This window comes from Trachinotus anak, unplaced genomic scaffold (genome assembly GCF_046630095.1).
Source record: "Trachinotus anak isolate AG129_WGS33_773 ecotype Australia unplaced genomic scaffold, CSIRO_AGI_Tana_v1 ptg000015l, whole genome shotgun sequence".
Classification (NCBI taxonomy): domain Eukaryota; kingdom Metazoa; phylum Chordata; class Actinopteri; order Carangiformes; family Carangidae; genus Trachinotus; species Trachinotus anak.
This window is the reverse complement of record NW_027273866.1, coordinates 16,856,632-16,874,782: the sequence shown is the minus strand read 5'-3', so window position 1 is coordinate 16,874,782 and position 18,151 is coordinate 16,856,632. Positions and strand designations below refer to the sequence as shown.

Below are 18,151 nucleotides of genomic sequence, written 5' to 3'. Positions count from 1 at the left end.
ACTGATGTTGTTGATGGAACTTCAAATGACTTCTGACTAAATAACCTGAATAAAACAGCTCTGCAGAACTTGTGTTAAATTACCATCTGTCAGTTACCTACACATGATGAACAAGGCCTGGTAATAACACAAACACAGCCTGAGAGACGCCAGGAAACAAAACAAACGTACCTACACCCTAAGACATGCAGTGTAGTACAAATATAAAATAAAACATTTTCATTTAGATATTTCTAGTTAGTTTCTATCTGATACTTCACCGTATTCTTCCTCCTCCTCCTTCTTCAGGGGTTATGGCCGCTCTGCGTTGAGGAACTGGGTGTTTCAGGTGTCGAAGGACGGACAGAACTGGACAACTCTCTACACTCATGTAGACGACTGCAGCCTCAACGAACCTGGGTACGACGTTCCTCTTGTTTCAGTAAACGAATCCTGATGTGGACCAAGACCTCATATTTACAGAGAAGGAGCTTTGACTTGAACGCAGCACACGGCTCAGCGCTGGACTGTGTTTTTATCAGTGATGTAGGTGTAACTGTGTGGGTGCGTTCACAGGTCGACGGCCACATGGCCTCTGGACCCATCCAAAGAGGAGAAGCAGGGCTGGAGGCACATCAGGATCAAGCAGATGGGGAAGAACGCCAGCGGCCAGACTCACTACCTGTCCCTGTCAGGGCTCGAGCTGTACGGCACCGTCACCGCCGTCTGCGAGGACCAGCTCGGTAAGGACGCATCACCAGGGTCACTTTATTAAGTAAAAGTGAAGGTCTCCACAAACGAGCTCTGTCTGTCACCACGAACACACACAGTGTTTATTCTGACACACACTCACTACAGCAACAAATGTGGATTAATCCACTGCTGAAAATAGTCCCCAACAATCCCACAGTTTCAGTGTCCAGCTGGACTCAAACATTTTAGTCAGACGTTTCCAGATGGAGCCTTTCCACAGGTTTGTAGAGGGTGATATAAATCCACAGGCTCTCCGGTCGTCATTTCACAGATTAATAACTTTATGTTTTCGTTTTCTGTTGTTGTTTCATCACTTTTCTCTCTCTGTCATTTAAATATCACATGACTGATATGAGCCTGCCTGCCTCCCTCTCTCTGTCCTTCTCCCTCAGGTAAAGCTGTGAAGGAGGCGGAGGCAAACCTCCGTCGCCAGCGGCGCCTGTTTCGTTCCCAGGTGATGAAGTACATCGTTCCTGGGGCGCGGGTCGTCCGCGGCATCGACTGGAAGTGGCGAGACCAGGATGGAAACCCAGCCGGAGAAGGCACCGTCACCGGAGAGGCTCACAACGGTAAGACACGTCCAGAGAAACCTGAAGCTGAAGAGTAGAAACTTGTTGTGACTGATCTTGATCACGCAGGACGAAGGATTCACGGCTCCAACTCTAACTTGTATTTGAAGTGTTTCAACGTCTGATTCCACAGTTTCCTGTTTCGGTCCCGAGGCTCAACTGTGGGCAGAGTCTGAGTGTGTGAACCCGTGTTGTGTTTTCATCATGTGAAATTCAGAAGTTCAGGTTTTGTTGCCAGGGCAACCGAGCAGAGATCCGTATAAAGACGTGAGCTGAGGTGAAGAAGGCCGAAGGTGTTTGATGCAGAAAAGTAAAACTGAACCTGAGGAACTAAATGAAAGTGGCCTCTGCACATGAATGTTGTTACACACAAATTCAGACGTGTGCGTCACAAATTAAACCAACTCGATGAGATACAGATGAGTGTTTATGAGGAGCTGCTGTTCAGGTATCTGCCCAGTCATCATCTGTGCTGCAGCTTCATGATGATACGAATCTCTACAGGCAGCGCTCATGTTTTATTATTGTTGATGACATTAGAGGAGATTCACTGTGGGAAGGAAACTTCAATCTAAAAGATTGTTTACTCTCTTCAGACAGTGGTTGGTTAGAGACACGTCTGCTTTGTAATCACATTCATTTTCTATGGGACGTGAGCTTCTCCAGGCAGCGTAGCTATCACCACATGATGCACATCTACACGCGTTAATTCTCCTGTCAGCTTTCCTACCCACCTGAGTCTGTGCACTCTGCTGTGTGTGTTTTGTCTTCCACATCCTCACACTGATCTGTTCCTAACACTTAGACCATTAAAGTGACAGCCCACTGGACCAGACTTGATCCAGGTCTGTGTGTGTCTGTGTTACCCAGCCCTTTAGTCTTGCTTAAATTCTAATCTATAAACTGTCAGCAGAGGGTGAAACTGTAAGAAGCAGCTGCAGCAGAGGTTAAAGTACCTGTAAAACAAACACATGTTGTTGTTGTTGTTGCACTGCCTGAACACACGAATCCCAACAGGTCACCTGGACAGCCAGCGTTAAAGATCAGATCTGAAAGGAAGTGATAATCAACTCCTCCTCCCTCTCCTTCTCCTCCTCCCCTCCTCTCCTCCTCTGCCTCCTGCTCCTCCTCTCGGTGTTTCTGTGTTTTTTGTTTTTTTTTATCGTTCAGATCTGATGTTGTGTCACTGAAGCCGAGTGCAGCATCAAACACCACCAGCAGCTCTGTCGATGATCATTTTTTTATGATGAGCGTTAGTGTTGTTTCTGAGTTTGATTTCTTTTCTTTGTGGCTTTGACTCTTTGCATTTGCCAGGAATTTTTTCTACTTTTGCTTTGATTGTCATTTTCTGTGACTGTGTTCATATTTTTCTCTCTCATCGCTCCACCTGGACCAAAAGTTTTAAAATATGTGTTGAGCTGTAAAGTCAGAGTGAAACACACATTTTGATGCTTATTTAAAAAAACATTAATTCTATTTATATGAATTTAAATATGTATAGGCAACACATGAAAATCCATATAAAGCAGTTGTATGTTACTTTGTGTTGATGTGGGATGTTGCATTAAAGGCAGAGAAAAGATGAAACATCTGACAATACAAAGATCTTTCACACATTTTAATTTCAGTAATTAAAAACAAAATAAAAGCAATTTTTCATACCGGTTTCTGGTAAATTCAGTCAGTATTTATAAAGTATTGAGGTTTATTAACTGTAGGTTAGTGTGATAATAACATTGTTTAAAGGTCCATCCAGTCTAAAGGTAGATGTCCATGTGGTTTTTGAATATAAAGCAGGTCTAGGTTCTACACTGAGATGGTTTTTGGTTCTTAAAACCATAAATTTATCTTCTGATGGAGATCAACACTTCAGGTAAAACACAGGAGAAGATAAAACATGGAGCTTTAATGTGCTTTATATAAAACAAGAGACAACGGATGCTAAAGCTTCAACAGTGCCACTACAGACTCATATATTTAAAAACCACTATTTCTAAAAATGAAAATGTATTTTCTGTTTTCACTCTAACTACAGGAACAAAGTTTTCTGCACAAACCTCTGACAGGACAAAAACAAGAAATAAAAAGTCATAGTTGTGAAAAAAATAAGAATATTGATAAGATGAATTTACAAGACGACTGATCTGGTCCAGTGTAGAGCTGTGTGGAGCTGCTCTGACTGTAAGCTGCTACTCTTCTGTCTCTCTCTCTCTCTCTCTCTCTCTCTTTCTCTATCTTTCTCTCTCTTTCTCTCTCTCTCTCTTTCTCTCTCTCTCTCTCTCTCTGCCGGGTCTCTGACATCCATCCGTCCGTCTCCCTCCTATCTCTCTGTCCATCCAGGCTGGATTGATGTAACCTGGGATGCTGGCGGCTCTAACTCTTACCGTATGGGCGCTGAAGGGAAGTTTGACCTCAAGCTTGCTCCAGGGTACGACCCTGAGTCGGCTGCCACAGCGCCGTCACCCAAACCTGTCTCATCCACTGTTTCAGGCCCCGCCTCCTCCACGGTGGGACCCTCCTCGACGCCGGCAGCCAGCAGCGCCACCACCACCTCCTCCTCCTCCTCCTCGCAGCAGCAGTCGTGGAGCAGCCTGGTGAAAAATAATTGCCCCGATAAGGGCGGGGCCACGTCGCTCGGCGGGGCCAGCTCCTCCAGCAGGAAGGGCAGCAGCAGCTCCGTCTGCAGCGTCGCCTCCTCCTCTGACATCAGCCTGAGCTCCTCCGCCGGGCTGCCGGGGGCGGGAGGTCTGCGGCTGGAGAGGAGGGCTGAGGGCCTGCTGCTCGACCAGGGCTCCGGGGTGGGAGGACTAACGGGAGGCGGGGTCGGCTCTGACGGACAGCAGCAGGAGCCCATCGTCGTGCTGTCATCTGCGGCAGAGGGCGGCTCTGGCTCGGCGTCCAGCTCCGGCACGCTCACTGCCGACACGCCCGCCCCCGGAGAGGACGCCAGAAATAAGGACTCATCCACAGCGACCACCGACCCGGCAACAGCCATCTCTATGGGGCTGGTGAGCGTGAGCTCCCCCGACGTCAGCTCGGTGTCAGAATCATCCAGCAAGGACACGCCTTCCCAGAGGCCTCTGTGCTCGGCGGCTAACGCCCGGCTGTCGGTCAGCTCGCTGCTGGCCGCCGGCGCTCCCATGAGCTCAAGCGCCAGTGTTCCCAACCTGTCGTCCCGCGAGGCCAGCCTCATGGAGTCCTTCGTCCGCCGCGCGCCCAACATGTCGCGCACCAACGCCACCAACAACATGAACCTGAGCCGCAGCAGCAGCGACAACAACACCAACACACTGGGCAGGAACGTCATGAGTACTGCAAGTGAGTACTGCATTACTACACTAATACTTCACTGCCAGGGAGAACTGCAGTAATACTACACTGATACTGCTACAGTCTGGTTCCTTTATTAAAGACAGAGAGTGAAACAAACCTGTTGGTTAACATAGTCTGGACTAACCCATCAGCACTAACTAACTTTAACAGTTTCCTGCTGTAGAAACAGTCTGGCTGAGACAGAACCGTCCATGTAAAGAGAATCTCAGAGCCAAAGCCGAGTCTCTTCACCTGAAAACCTGTTGTGTCGTCGCTGCTCAGGATTCAGTTTACAACAAGCTTCGTTCTACAAACACATCTGACTGTTGCTTTCATCAGATGCTGTCATGAGGCGGACCGTGCTGAGAGTGAAGCATGTTTACTGTGATTTCCTGTCAGAAATTCACATTAAAACATCAGTAACATTAAAGAATAATGATCACTAACAGTAACAAACCATCTTGCAGTCCAAACTAACATTGTAGCTCTGGAGTGTTTCCTGTCTGACAGTTCAGTGATGCTCAGTAAAACACTCAGTGGGCTGTAAAGGCTGCATCCTGTCCACAATCAGCCGGGAACACACTGGCTGCGTGGCGTGTGTGTGGAGTCTGCGTGGCGAGTGCAGCCAGTGTGTTCCTGCGGTAAACTGGACCAGCTGACTGAAGGTTCAGGACCTGTCGCTCTGTTTTCAGCTTGATTTGAACAGAATTCAGTCAATCAAAATACTTTATTGATCCCTTGGGAAAGACTTCTAGCGTTTTAAATCAGACTCTTCTGAAACCTGAGGTGGACTTGAGACCAGATCCATGGTGTCCTGGTCTGCACCTGCTGCCAGTCAGCTGACTGGAGCTTAACAAGCTTCACCTGCTGCTTTGTCTCTTTGGTTTCTGACCGACTAACCGCCCTTTGTTTGTTTGTTTGTTTGTTTGTTTGTTTGTTGTTTGTTTGTTTGTTTGTTGTTTGCAGCTTCTCCTCTCATGGGCGCTCAGAGCTTTCCTAACCTCACCACCACTGGCACCACCTCCACCGTTACCATGTCAACCTCCATAGTAACCAGCAGCAATAACGTAGCCACGGCCACCACGGGTCTGTCGGTGGGCCAGTTGCTAAGCAACACCCTGACGACCAGCCTGACGTCCACGTCCAGCGAGAGCGACACAGGCCAGGAGGCTGAGTTCTCTCTCTATGGTTGGTGACAACACACAGTAACACAACATACAAACTCACACCCTCCCCTAGACCTGATCTAACCTGAACCCTAAAACCAGGTCTTACCCTCACACGCACACACACGCACACACACACACACAGCTTCAGCTAACCTGCCGCCTAACTCGTCTCACACTCGTCTCACATTCTGTTTCTGTCTGAGCAACAGATTCAGTTGAAGTAAACATGGATTCACTTCCTGTCAGGTGACTATTGAACCCAGTCTGGTTCAGGTTCAACATTTACACAGATGACCTCAAACGCCTGGAGCTGCTCGGAGCTTTAAAGTGACGGGTGGATTTTAAACTGTGCTACGTTCTTGTCTTTAAAGATTTGACCAACAACATTTGTCTCCACCTCCCGTAGACTTCCTGGACAGCTGTCGTGCCAACACGCTATTGGCCGAGCTGGACGACGAGGAGGACCTCCCAGAGCCCGACGACGACGACGACGAGAACGAAGACGACAATCAGGAGGACCAGGAGTACGAGGAGGTCCTGGTACAGAAACAGACTTTCTTATTTTCCATGGGTAATGAAATGAATAGTGACAGGAAGTGAGAATGAGTATGACGAGTGTGTGGCTGCCGTCCTGCAGGAGGAGGAAGAGTACGAGACCAAAGGAGGTCGCAGGAGGACGTGGGACGACGACTTCGTCCTCAAGAGACAGTTCTCTGCTCTGGTTCCTGCTTTTGACCCCAGACCAGGAAGAACCAACGTCCAGCAGACCACCGACCTGGAGATCCCCCCCCCAGGTACACACACACACACACACACACACACACACACACACACACACACACACACACACACACACACACACACACACACACAGGATTTTAAGTTTGGTACTTTGTAAAATCAGATAAATTTATTAAATTAAAACAAAAAAACAAGGGATTTTTAATGAAACAAAAATCATCATAAAACTTGATCATGTTTTATGATGAGTTTTTATCATTTAAATATTTAAATTTAGTTCAAAAAATTATTAAATTATTTGACCATGTATTGTTTAGTTTTTATTTTTTACTCAGAGGAAAACAAAATCAGAAAGATGTTGAAGGAGTTGATTTAAAAAAATGCTAAAATATTCAGTTTCCCTTTTTCTGGTTAATTTGTGTTTTAGTTTTGTGTTAAATTGTTGCTCAGTTTCTTCAGATGAATTAAACTCAAACAGAACAAAGATCAGTGTTTAGATCAGAGCTAAATTTGTGACGCTCCTCTCTCGCCCTCTGACTCAGGAACTCCTCGCTCGGAGGTGCAGGAGGAGGTGGAGTGCGCTCCGTCTCCTCACCTCGCCCTCACTCTGAAGGTAAGAGCAGTTCCCCCACCACCACACAGTAACTGAGGCTGGAGGACACTTCCTGCTCATTTCCAGCTCCTCAGTTTGATTCTGCTGCTCATCCTCATGAGTTCAGTCAACGTGCAGCCGAGTCACCACACAAATCGATGATGTCATCACCTGATCTGATGATGACGTGTTTATCAGACAGAAATATCCTGTGGTCAGGTTCACGTCATCTTCTCCTCCAAAATGTCAACGTGTCAAACACATCTGTACGTTTGAGCTCGAATCAGATCTGAAATATACAACAAACATCTGCCTGAGCCTCCTTAGCAACAGTCGCTACAGAGTAGACAGGATGAACAAGCTGATGTCAGTCTGAGCAGGAAGAGGAAACACGGCAGACAAGGCGTTCAGGGCTTCTGACTCGCAGGGAGCGTTTTTACATTTGTTCACCATCTTGTTATGGAACTTGGACCATTTCTAACATTTTCCCCTGACGTCATAACAGGAAGGAAATGACAGATCTGTAACTGTGAAATGTGACGGAAGTTTCATCCTGTTGCACTTAAACGTGTCCTGAAGCAGCCGAAGACCTCTGTGCTGATTGTTGCTTGTGTGTGTGTGTGTGTGTGTGTGTGTGTGTGTGTGTGTGTGTGTGTGTGTGTGTGTGTGTGTGTGTGTGTGTGTGTGTGTGTGTGTGTGTGTGTGTGTGTGTGTGTGTGTGTGTTTGTTTGTGTTCAGGTGGCGGGGCTGGGCACGACCCGGGAGGTGGAGCTTCCTCTGTCCAACTACAAGTCGACCATCTTCTTCTACGTCCAGCGGCTGCTGCAGCTCTCGTGCAACGGAGCCGTGAAGACAGACAAACTGCGACGCATCTGGGAGCCGACGTACACGTAAGAGGAGGAGCCACAGCCCAGACATGAGGCATTCGAGTGCTGCTCAGATGTTTGAGTTTTTAAACTGTTGCTGTTTTTTGTCCTGCAGGATAATGTACAGAGAGCTGAAGGACGCAGATAAAGAGAAGGAGAGCGGGAAGATGGTGAGTCACCTTTAACCACACACACACACACACACACACACACACACACACACACAGTTTTCCCTTTGCTTTCTTTCCATCCGTTTCTTTCAAAGGCCTCAAACACAACATGTCATGTTGAATGTTGCTGTGGTGGAAAAGAAGACGTGGGTTCAGACTGAACATCTGTACAGCTGCTCTGTGTCTTTAACAGGCCTCTGCTCGGCCTCAGAGACTGGAGCAGGAAAAACACTGAAATATGACAGAACACAAATGTCTGAATTTCTTTTTTCTAAAATGTTCTCAGACAAATTTGACAGAGATTCAGTTTGTTTTCTGTAAACCTGCACATGGAGCTTCTACACATCATCTGCACCCAGACGTGAACGTCCAGTCCTGCCTGGTCACAGTAAAATATTAGATTTCGTTTTTTTTATTCTCCGAAAATAAAAAGAAACAAATACATCTCATCTCTGACTTCACTACAAAGTTCATCAGGAGATGAAACTTCACAGATGAAGCAGGATGTAAACAAAGAGTTGATGTGAACAGAGCCTCACACATGACCTCTGACGTCTGCTCTGTTTCCCACTTCCAGGACTTCTGCGAGCACAGTATCGTTGTCGGCGGCCGTTCTGGCGGTTTGAGCCCAAGTTCGGTTTCAGCCAATCAGAGCAGTGAGATCCTGGGCGGGGCCAGGGAGGTGGCGCAGGCGAAGGCAGGCTGCAGTCAGAATGCCTGCGGGGTGGAGGACGTCCTGCAGCTGCTGCGCATCCTCTACATCATCGGAGGAGACGCCGCCACCAACGCTCGCACGCTGCAGGAGGGTATGAACACACACTTTCAAAAACACAATTGTTGTGCATTAGTTGTGAGGACATGGTGCGCTCCCTGACCCCTGACCCCCGACCTAAACCTGATCCTAAACTCTTAATACTGTTGAAGTTCATCAGATTTATTGTGTCACAGGTGGATTCAATTAACTTTATTATTACCCACAATGAGGACAAAGTGCACATGAAACAGAAATGCTCTCGGTTTTAAACTGTGTCCAGATGTGGACGAGCTGCAGTTCAACGCGGCTCCAGAAGAGTTCACCAGTAAGAAGATCACCACCAAGATCCTGCAGCAGATCGAGGTCAGTGTGTTTCTGCAGTGACTGTGTCTGATCCTGCGGCTGCTTTACTTCAGTTAAAGTTCACCTGAGGATCAGTGACGGTAGCAGCTTGTTGGTACTTGTTTCCCAGGAGCCTCTGGCTCTGGCGAGCGGAGCGCTGCCCGACTGGTGTGAGCAGCTCACCTCCAAGTGTCCTTTCCTCATCCCCTTCGAGACGCGACAGCTCTACTTCACCTGCACCGCCTTTGGAGCCTCCAGGTGAGTCTGAGGGAGGGGCTGTGACTGACCCACAATGATACAACCCAGACCTCCGTTTGGAATAAAACAGGAAAGATGCTAAAGGTTTAGTCCTGTCCTTGACCCCCCCCCCCCCCGGCGAGTCTTGACCTTCTGCTCAGTGACCTCTGACCCTGGTGTGTCTGCAGGGCGATAGTGTGGCTGCAGAACCGGCGGGAGGCGACCATGGAGCGCTCTCGGCCGTCCACCACAGTGCGGCGGGACGACCCCGGAGAGTTCAGGGTGGGTCGCCTCAAACACGAGCGAGTCAAAGTCCCTCGAGGAGACGCCATGATGGAGTGGGCGGAGTCCGTCATGCAGATCCACGCCGACAGGAAGTCTGTGCTGGAGGTGAGAGATTGACACAGCTCGCTGCACACACACACCTGAGCAATAGACAAGTTCTAATGTGTTTGTGTGTGTGTGTGTGTGTGTCTCCAGGTGGAGTTCCAGGGTGAGGAGGGAACAGGTCTCGGTCCGACTCTGGAGTTTTACGCTCTGGTGGCTGCAGAGTTTCAGAGAACGTCTCTGGGCATCTGGCTGTGTGACGACGATTTCCCTGACGACGAGTCTCGACAGGTCAGATGCACAAACACACAACCACAGTCTCTGCCGCTCTCCAGGTTCCTGACCTGGTCTTGGTTGTAAACGCTGCACCACACCTCTGACCTCCTTTAACCTCCTCACTGGTTTCAAAACCACCACAGTAGACTGATCCTGGTCCTGGGCCTCTGTGTTTCAGGTGGACCTGGGCGGTGGTCTGAAGCCTCCAGGGTTCTATGTGCAGCGTTCCTGCGGCCTGTTCCCAGCTCCGTTCCCTCAGGACAGCGAGGAGCTGGAGCGAATCACCAAGCTCTTCCACTTCCTGGGCGTCTTCCTGGCCAAGTGCATCCAGGACAACCGGCTGGTGGACCTGCCCGTGTCCCAGCCCTTCTTCAAGCTGCTCTGCATGGGAGACATCAAGTCCAACATGAGCAAGCTGCTGTACCAGTCCCGCAGCTCACCGCATGGTCACGACCCCGAGCGCCCCCACCTGCAGCCCTTCCTGCTGCTGTCCGAGGTGCAGTCGGAGGCGTCCACTGAGGAGAGCCAGGAGACCTACTCTGTGGGCAGCTTCGACGAGGACTCCAAGTCCGAGTTCATCATGGACCCGCCAAAACCCAAACCACCGGCCTGGTACCATGGCATCCTGACCTGGGATGACTTCCAGCTGGTCAACCCGCACAGGTGAGACAGCTGTGATGACGCATCAACATCTGTATGACGGCTGCTCCAGCTCTGATCAAAGGTTCCTGGTGTGAACCTTTCCTTTCTCCTTTCCTTTCCTTTCTCCTTTCCTTTCCTTTCTTCTTTCTCCTTTCAATTCTAGTTGTTTTAATTCACTAAGATAATGTATAAATAAGGTCGTCTTATATTTCACAGTACATCAGATGATGATGATGACGATGATGATAGTGGTTCTCCATGGTTCCACTGGATCAATTTGGAACAATCTGCCTCTTGTTCAAACAGAAAACACTGTTTACCAACAACATGATGAACAATGTGTTTACTGATGAGCGTCTCTGTGACCTGTTTCCAGGGCCAGTTTCCTGAAGGAGGTCAAGGAGCTGGCGGTGAAGAGGAGGCAGATTCTGGCCAGTAAGAGTTTATCTGAGGACGAGAAGAACACCAGGCTGCAGGACCTGATGCTGAGGAACCCGCTCGGTTCTGGACCCCCCCTCAGCATCGAGGACCTCGGGTAAAACACACAAAACACCTAACGCACACCTCAGTGCCTCTGGCTCTCCATGGCAACGCTCACCTTCAGCCTCAGGACCAGATTGATCATCAGACATCAGACTGATTACTGATTGAGATTTAACAGGTTTTATATTGAACACATGGTCCATTGGCTCATGTTAACACCGGTGCATTGTGGGAGTGGGTCTCATCTGCTCCTGTTGTCCGTTTCTCTCTATAGGTTAAACTTCCAGTTCTGTCCGTCCTCCAAGGTTCACGGTTTCACGGCGGTGGATCTGAAACCGAACGGAGACGACGAGGTGAAAACAAACGTCTGATCTGTGGCAGTAGATGTGGTGAATGAAGGTTCTGCTGACGGTTCTGTGTGAAATGAGTTTCCACTGAAGGTGTGTGTCTTTGTGTTGATGTGTGGACGTTCAGATGGTGACCATGGAGAACGCAGAGGAGTACGTGGAGCTGATGTTCGATTTCTGCATGCACACGGGCATCCAGAAACAGATGGAGGCCTTCAGAGGTAAACACACCACCACTCCACAACCAACCTGGGAACATGTCGGGAACATGTCAGGAACACGCCAGAACATTTCAGCCCCGTTCAGAACCGACATCACAGAGCAGCGCAGTGAAGAGTGAAAAACACACTGAGCTTCTGTTTATGGACTTAAACTGGTTTTAATGTGTTTTAGTTCAAATCAGACGAACTGACAAAATCCTCCTCTCTTCACCCCCCCCTCCTCCCCCCACAGAGGGTTTTAATCGAGTCTTTCCGATGGAGAAGTTGAGCTCTTTCAGCCATAAGGAAGTTCAGATGATCCTCTGTGGTAACCAATCACCTTCCTGGACTGCTGATGACATCATTAACTACACTGAACCAAAGCTGGGTTACACCAGAGACAGGTAGGTGATGACACACACACACACACACACCTGAAGATTCACCTGCTGCTGATTTTCACCTGTAGATATGACCTTTAACCCCCCCTCCTCCTCCCCCCTCAGTCCTGGCTTCCTGCGGTTCGTCAGAGTTCTGTGTGGGATGTCGTCTGACGAGAGGAAAGCCTTCCTTCAGTTCACCACCGGCTGCTCCACGCTGCCCCCCGGCGGCCTGGCCAACCTGCACCCCCGCCTCACCATCGTCAGGAAGGTGAGCTGTTCCCGCTCTTTCCTCCTCCTGTTCTGCTCTTTGTGAAACTCTTCAGATCGACGTTTTCTCTGATGATCCACATGTGACCGTTGCTTCCTCCTCCTCAGGTCGACGCCACAGACTCCAGTTACCCGTCAGTCAACACGTGTGTTCACTACCTGAAGCTTCCGGAATATTCCTCTGAGGACATCATGAGAGAGCGTCTGTTAGCCGCCACCATGGAGAAAGGCTTCCACCTCAACTGACCTCCTCCTTCGCCGCCGCCATCACCACCGCACTGAGCATGCTCCTCTAGTCTCCTATCTGTCGCCACCCGCCGCGTGATTGACAGATCAGCCAGCCAATCCAAACCAGCCGACCGACTGACCGCTGGAGGAGGATGAAGAGGAGGAGGAGGAGGAGTTCTGTTGCAGAGTGAAATGAAAGAGAAGCTGCGCTGCCTCCTCACATCCTTAACACCTACTTCCCTCCCTCCTTCACTTGTCTCCTTGCTCTTCATCAGCAGCAGCTTCCTCCTCCTCACCCACCTGAGCTGCTGCTGGTTTCTGCAGGCTGGCTGCTGAGTGTGTGTGTGTGTTGACCTTCATCCTACTCCTCCTCCTCCCGTCTGTTCTCAGTTTAGCGCCTGGTTTGAGTCGTAGCTTCTGTTTTCAGTTCCTCCTCCTTCACACAATCATGCCCTGCCCCCCTCTTTCCTTCTCCTCTTTTTGTTTTTATTTTTTGTTTTATTGCTTTTCGTTTCCGTGTGTGTGTGCGACAGTTTTCGGGTTGTTTCTGACTGGCTGTAAAGGTCAAAGGTCAGAGTGCATTTGGTGTTTTCTTTTACAATGAAGCTATAGAGACAGAAACACTGGTCGAGTGCGAGGCACATCGAAAGAGAAAACAGAAAAAAAATGTAAGAAGCTCTGCTCTCCCTTGTATTTTCTTTGTATATTATAAACATTTATTTAACTCAAGTTGCAGTTTGAGGTAAACAGATATTTTCAAATGTGTATGCTCCAAAAAAATAATCATTAAAATGTTTGCAAAGTATGAAGTAAAGATGGAGTCCTGTGGTTTGTGCATCATCGTCCTTCCAGCTCCACACTGATCATCCAGGTCCAGCTGAGAGCAACTGAGCACAACTGGAAACATCTGCAGAGCGGCCCTTTAAATATTAGAAGCTGCCGACTGGAGATGACGTGAACAGTGACTCGGGAACTGAAAGTCTAGAGGAAGTCGGGACTGTAAAGGAAACTTTTTCCACCAAAATTAGAGGGTAGACGCAGGTTTTTTCTAATAAAAGCAGATTGACTCCTTTTCCAATGACAGTCGAGTTTGTCTTTCTGTTTGGACTGAGGACACACAACTGCAGGAGTGATGTCATCACTGCACTTAGAGCACACACACAGAAGCAGTGGAGGCAGAGTGAGCTGCGAGCCGCCCTGCAAAGTCTGTCAGAGTGTCGGAGCCTCTGTGTGAGATGTTTCCATCTGTGATGTTTTTAAAGCCGTTATTTCAGAGATCAGTGTAGCCACAGGTCTGAGACGTTACGGCAGGAAAACGGGCGACGATTGGCAGGTTCACCAAAGCTGTGTCTGCTGCAGAATCATCTGACCAGGTGAGAACGCTGATTAAACCCTTTTCCACTGCTGAGCTGCTGCAGGGGGAGGGAGGGTGGCGGCCCCTTCACAGGCAGCATGTTTCTCAAGATCTTCACGTAAAGTTCCTGGATCCGATCAGGTTGGAAACTGTCAGATACAGATGTGTTTGGGTTATGGGTACTGATCCATGTCAGGTGACCTCAGCGATCACTTTATTAGGAACACCTCACTCACACTGGGTAGCTCCTCAGGTCTTCAGGTCCTGGATCCAGATGTTGACATGACTGCATCACATTCAGGCTGCAGGTCTCCTGTTCTACCACATCCCAAAGGGGGTCCACTGGGTCCAGGTCTGAGACTGAACTGGACTCAGTGTGATGTTGATGAAATCAGTTTGTGACATGGATCATTAACCTGCAGGAAGCAGCTGTTAGAAGACGGTGAACTGTGGCCATGAAGGATGAACATGGTCAGAGTGAGACATTCAGACCAGGACCGACTGGTCCAAAGAGAGTCAAGAAAACATCCCCACACCACCTCCACCAGCCTGAAGTCCCCATCAGGTCCAGACAACGACACCCAGCAGCTTTATTATTGACCCAGAGACCAATAACACCTGTGATGTGATTAAACACAACTGTATTTAGATCAGGGCAGCACCTCCCCCCCGGGTTCAGCGTTAACTTAAAGTTACCAACAGCAGTTTAGTTACATTCAGTAAATGATCCATCAGAGTCACAGCCTGGTCACCACTGACGTCTCATGTCAGAGTGATTGATTGATTTATTGGCACAAGAACAGAATTCAGACTGTGTCGAGTTGCAGGTTCGACAGTCTCGTCAACATCAGTCGAGTCCTTCAGTCTCCACCTGCCGACGTCTGAGGAGAAAAGTCTGACATCATTTACTGGGAATGAAATGTCATCTGGAGCCTCAGCCGTCCGCCATCTTGTCGAGGGCGGTGAGAGGAGCAAGGACTCGGCTTTTGTTGGTCTCCACGATGTGTCCGTTCTGGATCATCTCGTCCAGGATGATGTGAACTCGGTCCAGGTTGAACATGATCTGATGACGAGGCAGAGTCAAGGAAGCAAAACCAAAAAACACACGTCTGCAGAACTGCTGAAATGTGACTTTTACAGGTTTGAGTTAAAATAAACCCTAACCATCTGTAGGGGGCGTGGCTCTGTGGCCCCTCCCCCTAATATCTCTCTTTTTGAGCCATTTAAGTTTGACAGGTTGAGTTTTGAGGTTTAAATTAGAGCTGCAGCTGCTGATTACGTCGTCACATTTCAGGAACTGGAAACTGCATTTATGTATAATCTATAACCAAAATGATTTGTGATTCTGTTTGATTTTAACATGATACACTGATTCAACAGAAGTGAGAGGACAGGTCTCAGCATCATCATCATCCTCTCAGAATTAAAAGAGAAAAGATTCAGTGATTATTCGTGAACTCACAACATCACAGCAAAGAACTGACAAACATGCCGTTGACTTCCTGCAGAGAACTGAGCCTTTTCTGGTGATCAATAAACTATAGATTGACACTTGGTATCAGTGTGATGTGATCAGATTACAGGATACGTCCAGTTCACTCTGTGGGGAAACACAAACAGCTGATTAATAGACTGGAGACATCTGTCCTGTTTCATATAGTTTCACTCATGTTTATGAATGTGTGTTTTCATCTGGACATTTAAACACTAGACTGAAAATATTTCACTATTTAACACAAGTCCACACATGGATGTTAGTCAGTGAACGCACCACTCGGCTGAAGTATTTATCCAGAACCTCCACGAAGTTGTGGACCAGCTCGTAGATGGACAGCTCGTTCTGAGGACAGCAGAGGACACACTGAGTCAGACACACTGAACATCCCATCTTCTCTCATTTCACTTCCACCTGGATGTTTAGTCATTGTTGTTTCCATGACGACGCCTCACCTCTGCGTCCGTGACTCCGACCACGATGTACAGAGCAGCGTACTGACGGTAGACCAGCTTCAAGTCTCTGTGCTCCACGAACGAGCACTGGAATCAGAAGCAGCCATTAGAGGAACACGCGGCTGTTTCACACCTGTTTCACACCCGTTTCACAGCTGTTTCACACTTGTTTCACACCCGTTTCACACCCGTTTCACAGCTGTTTCACACCCGTTTCACACCCGTTTCACACCTGTTTCACACCTGTTTCACAGCTGTTTCACACCCGTTTCACACCCGTTTCACAGCTGTTTCACACCCGTTTCACACCCGTTTCACACCTGTTTCACACCTGTTTCACAGCCGTTTCACAGCTGTTTCACAGCTGTTTCACACCCGTTTCACACCTGTTTCACACCCGTTTCACAGCTGTTTCACACTTGTTTCACACCCGTTTCACACCCGTTTCACAGCTGTTTCACACCCGTTTCACACCCGTTTCACACCTGTTTCACACCCGTTTCACACCTGTTTCACACCTGTTTCACAGCTGTTTCACACTTGTTTCACACCCGTTTCACAGCCGTTTCACAGCTGTTTCACACTGTTTCACACCCGTTTCACACCCGTTTCACATTGTTTCACACCCGTTTCACACCTGTTTCACACCCGTTTCACACCTGTTTCGCAGCTGTTTCACACTTGTTTCACACCTGTTTCGCAGCTGTTTCACACTTGTTTCACACCCGTTTCACACCCGTTTCACAGCCGTTTCACACTGTTTCACACCCGTTTCACACTGTTTCACACCCGTTTCACACTGTTTCACACCTGTTTCACACCTGTTTCGCAGCTGTTTCACACTTGTTTCACACCCGTTTCACACCTGTTTCACACCCGTTTCACACCCGTTTCACAGCCGTTTCACAGCTGTTTCACAGCTGTTTCACACCCGTTTCACATTGTTTCACACCCGTTTCACACCCGTTTCACACCCGTTTCACAGCTGCACCGTGTGTGCTTCAGGTACCTGGTCTCTCTTGCGGCTCAGGCAGCAGCGGACCACGTCGGCCTCCAGCGCCGCTCTCCTGCTCAGCTCCACGGGCTGGTAGTACCTGGACAGTCTGGTCTGGCCCTGCCGGTTCACCAGCAGCACGAACCTTATCATCCTGAGAGGCTGTCAGGCTTGGAGCTCAGTCACTTCTGCAATTAGTCCAACAACAGAGGGATGGCCAGCGTTAATACCGACTCGTTAGCTCCAGCCCCTGCAGTTTTAGATGAGAAACCAGACACTTTAACCTCTCTGCGCTTTGAGAACGTGTTGAAGTGAGAAAACTGAGAATTTCAAAGGACAAAACTGGTAAACTTGAGTCTCCTGGCGTCTGCAATGAGAAGCTGCAGGTGAATTATCTGAGCTGTCAGAGCTGACAGCACCGGGCTTACAGGTTCGTCAGCCCAAACAAACTGGTCTTCTTTCATCTTTGGATAATCTGCTGTGTGAGAGAAATATCAACAGCAAATCTTCATATTCGAGAAGCTGAACCAGATGTTTCAGCGATCGATTATCAAAATACTTATCAATTAACTGTCAATCGATTAATTGCCTAATTATAGCAGTTCTAAAGAAAAAAAACACATTATAGTTTATACTTATATATTTTTTAAAAACAACAAAAAATTAAACTTTTTAAAAGCTATTTACACTGACGGAAGCTGCGTTTACGGCTTTCGTATCTGGAATTTCTGGGTGTCCAAGGTGCACTTGAAGGCATCACCCGTGTAACCCGTGGTGTCGCCGTTGATAACGACGTGTTAAATGTATTGGACCCCGCTGCGTGTCTGCCGAACGGGCCGTGGTCGGTCACCACCGGGATCGGCGTGTCTGCCGAACGGGCCGTGGTCGGTCACCACCGGGATCGGCGTGTCTGCCGAACGGGCCGTGGTCGGTCACCACCGGGATCGGCGTGTCTGGGACTCACCGGCGGCTCGGCTCTCTCCCTGCGGCTAAACGCGCCCGTCGCTCAGGCTAAAAACAGCTGCGGGCAAACGGCTGCTCGCTTGTTTCAGACTGAAGCGAATTTAACGTCCCGTTGGTTCAGATCCTGACAGTGAAATCAGTTAAAGTTATATAAATATTAAAAGTTATATAAATGTGAAACACACGGGAGGTTTCAGTTTCAAACGATAGGTAGCTAAGGGGCTGTTAGCATTTCTAACGCATGCTCAGTAAA

General features: G+C 48.6%; 2 protein-coding genes across 8 annotated transcripts in view; one reads left to right on the top strand and one right to left on the bottom strand.

The window, feature by feature from the left end:
* Positions 1-13,451, top strand: part of hectd1 (HECT domain containing 1) — a 28,889-nt gene extending 15,438 nt beyond the window's left edge. The window contains exons 23-44 of one of the 2 annotated variants that reach the window (XM_071499110.1): positions 289-399; positions 556-722; positions 1,125-1,301; positions 3,642-4,619; positions 5,580-5,801; positions 6,189-6,322; positions 6,420-6,576; positions 7,066-7,136; positions 7,854-8,005; positions 8,097-8,151; positions 8,729-8,957; positions 9,186-9,268; positions 9,378-9,505; positions 9,673-9,874; positions 9,965-10,102; positions 10,266-10,750; positions 11,106-11,264; positions 11,487-11,565; positions 11,687-11,780; positions 12,013-12,163; positions 12,266-12,410; positions 12,518-13,451. In XM_071499110.1, the coding sequence (XP_071355211.1) occupies positions 289-399; positions 556-722; positions 1,125-1,301; positions 3,642-4,619; positions 5,580-5,801; positions 6,189-6,322; positions 6,420-6,576; positions 7,066-7,136; positions 7,854-8,005; positions 8,097-8,151; positions 8,729-8,957; positions 9,186-9,268; positions 9,378-9,505; positions 9,673-9,874; positions 9,965-10,102; positions 10,266-10,750; positions 11,106-11,264; positions 11,487-11,565; positions 11,687-11,780; positions 12,013-12,163; positions 12,266-12,410; positions 12,518-12,655 (4,255 nt within the window). In that variant the 3' untranslated portion in view covers positions 12,656-13,451. The remainder of the gene's footprint in view (positions 1-288; positions 400-555; positions 723-1,124; positions 1,302-3,641; positions 4,620-5,579; positions 5,802-6,188; positions 6,323-6,419; positions 6,577-7,065; positions 7,137-7,853; positions 8,006-8,096; positions 8,152-8,728; positions 8,958-9,185; positions 9,269-9,377; positions 9,506-9,672; positions 9,875-9,964; positions 10,103-10,265; positions 10,751-11,105; positions 11,265-11,486; positions 11,566-11,686; positions 11,781-12,012; positions 12,164-12,265; positions 12,411-12,517) is intronic. The other variant, XM_071499111.1, reaches the window with a different exon arrangement.
* Positions 13,452-14,739: 1,288 nt separating this feature from the next.
* Positions 14,740-18,146, bottom strand: ap4s1 (adaptor related protein complex 4 subunit sigma 1). 6 transcript variants are annotated; one of them, XM_071499125.1, is made up of 6 exons: positions 17,623-18,146; positions 16,951-17,123; positions 15,942-16,028; positions 15,763-15,831; positions 15,573-15,591; positions 14,740-15,054 (listed from the first exon to the last, which is right to left on the bottom strand). In XM_071499125.1, exons 2-6 carry the CDS (start codon positions 17,086-17,088, stop codon positions 14,897-14,899), a joined length of 471 nt encoding a protein of 156 aa, XP_071355226.1. In that variant the 5' UTR covers positions 17,089-17,123; positions 17,623-18,146; the 3' UTR covers positions 14,740-14,896. The 6 variants fall into 6 exon arrangements, with proteins under 6 accessions (XP_071355226.1, XP_071355230.1, XP_071355227.1 ...); XM_071499129.1 differs by having other exon boundaries at positions 15,580-15,591; XM_071499126.1 differs by having other exon boundaries at positions 17,629-18,146.
* Positions 18,147-18,151: the final 5 nt, after the last annotated feature.

What these genes read in the sequence shown, in the direction of transcription:
- ap4s1 (XM_071499125.1), bottom strand. Translation starts at nt 17,088, where the DNA reads ATGATAAGGTTCGTGCTGCTGGTGAACCGGCAGGGCCAGACCAGACTG. An exon ending in TGAGCCGCAAGAGAGACCAG is followed by an intron (nt 16,029 to 16,950) that starts GTACCTGAAGCA and finishes TTCTGATTCCAG; the next exon opens with TGCTCGTTCGTGGAGCACAG. An exon ending in TCGGAGTCACGGACGCAGAG is followed by an intron (nt 15,832 to 15,941) that starts GTGAGGCGTCGT and finishes TGCTGTCCTCAG; the next exon opens with AACGAGCTGTCCATCTACGA.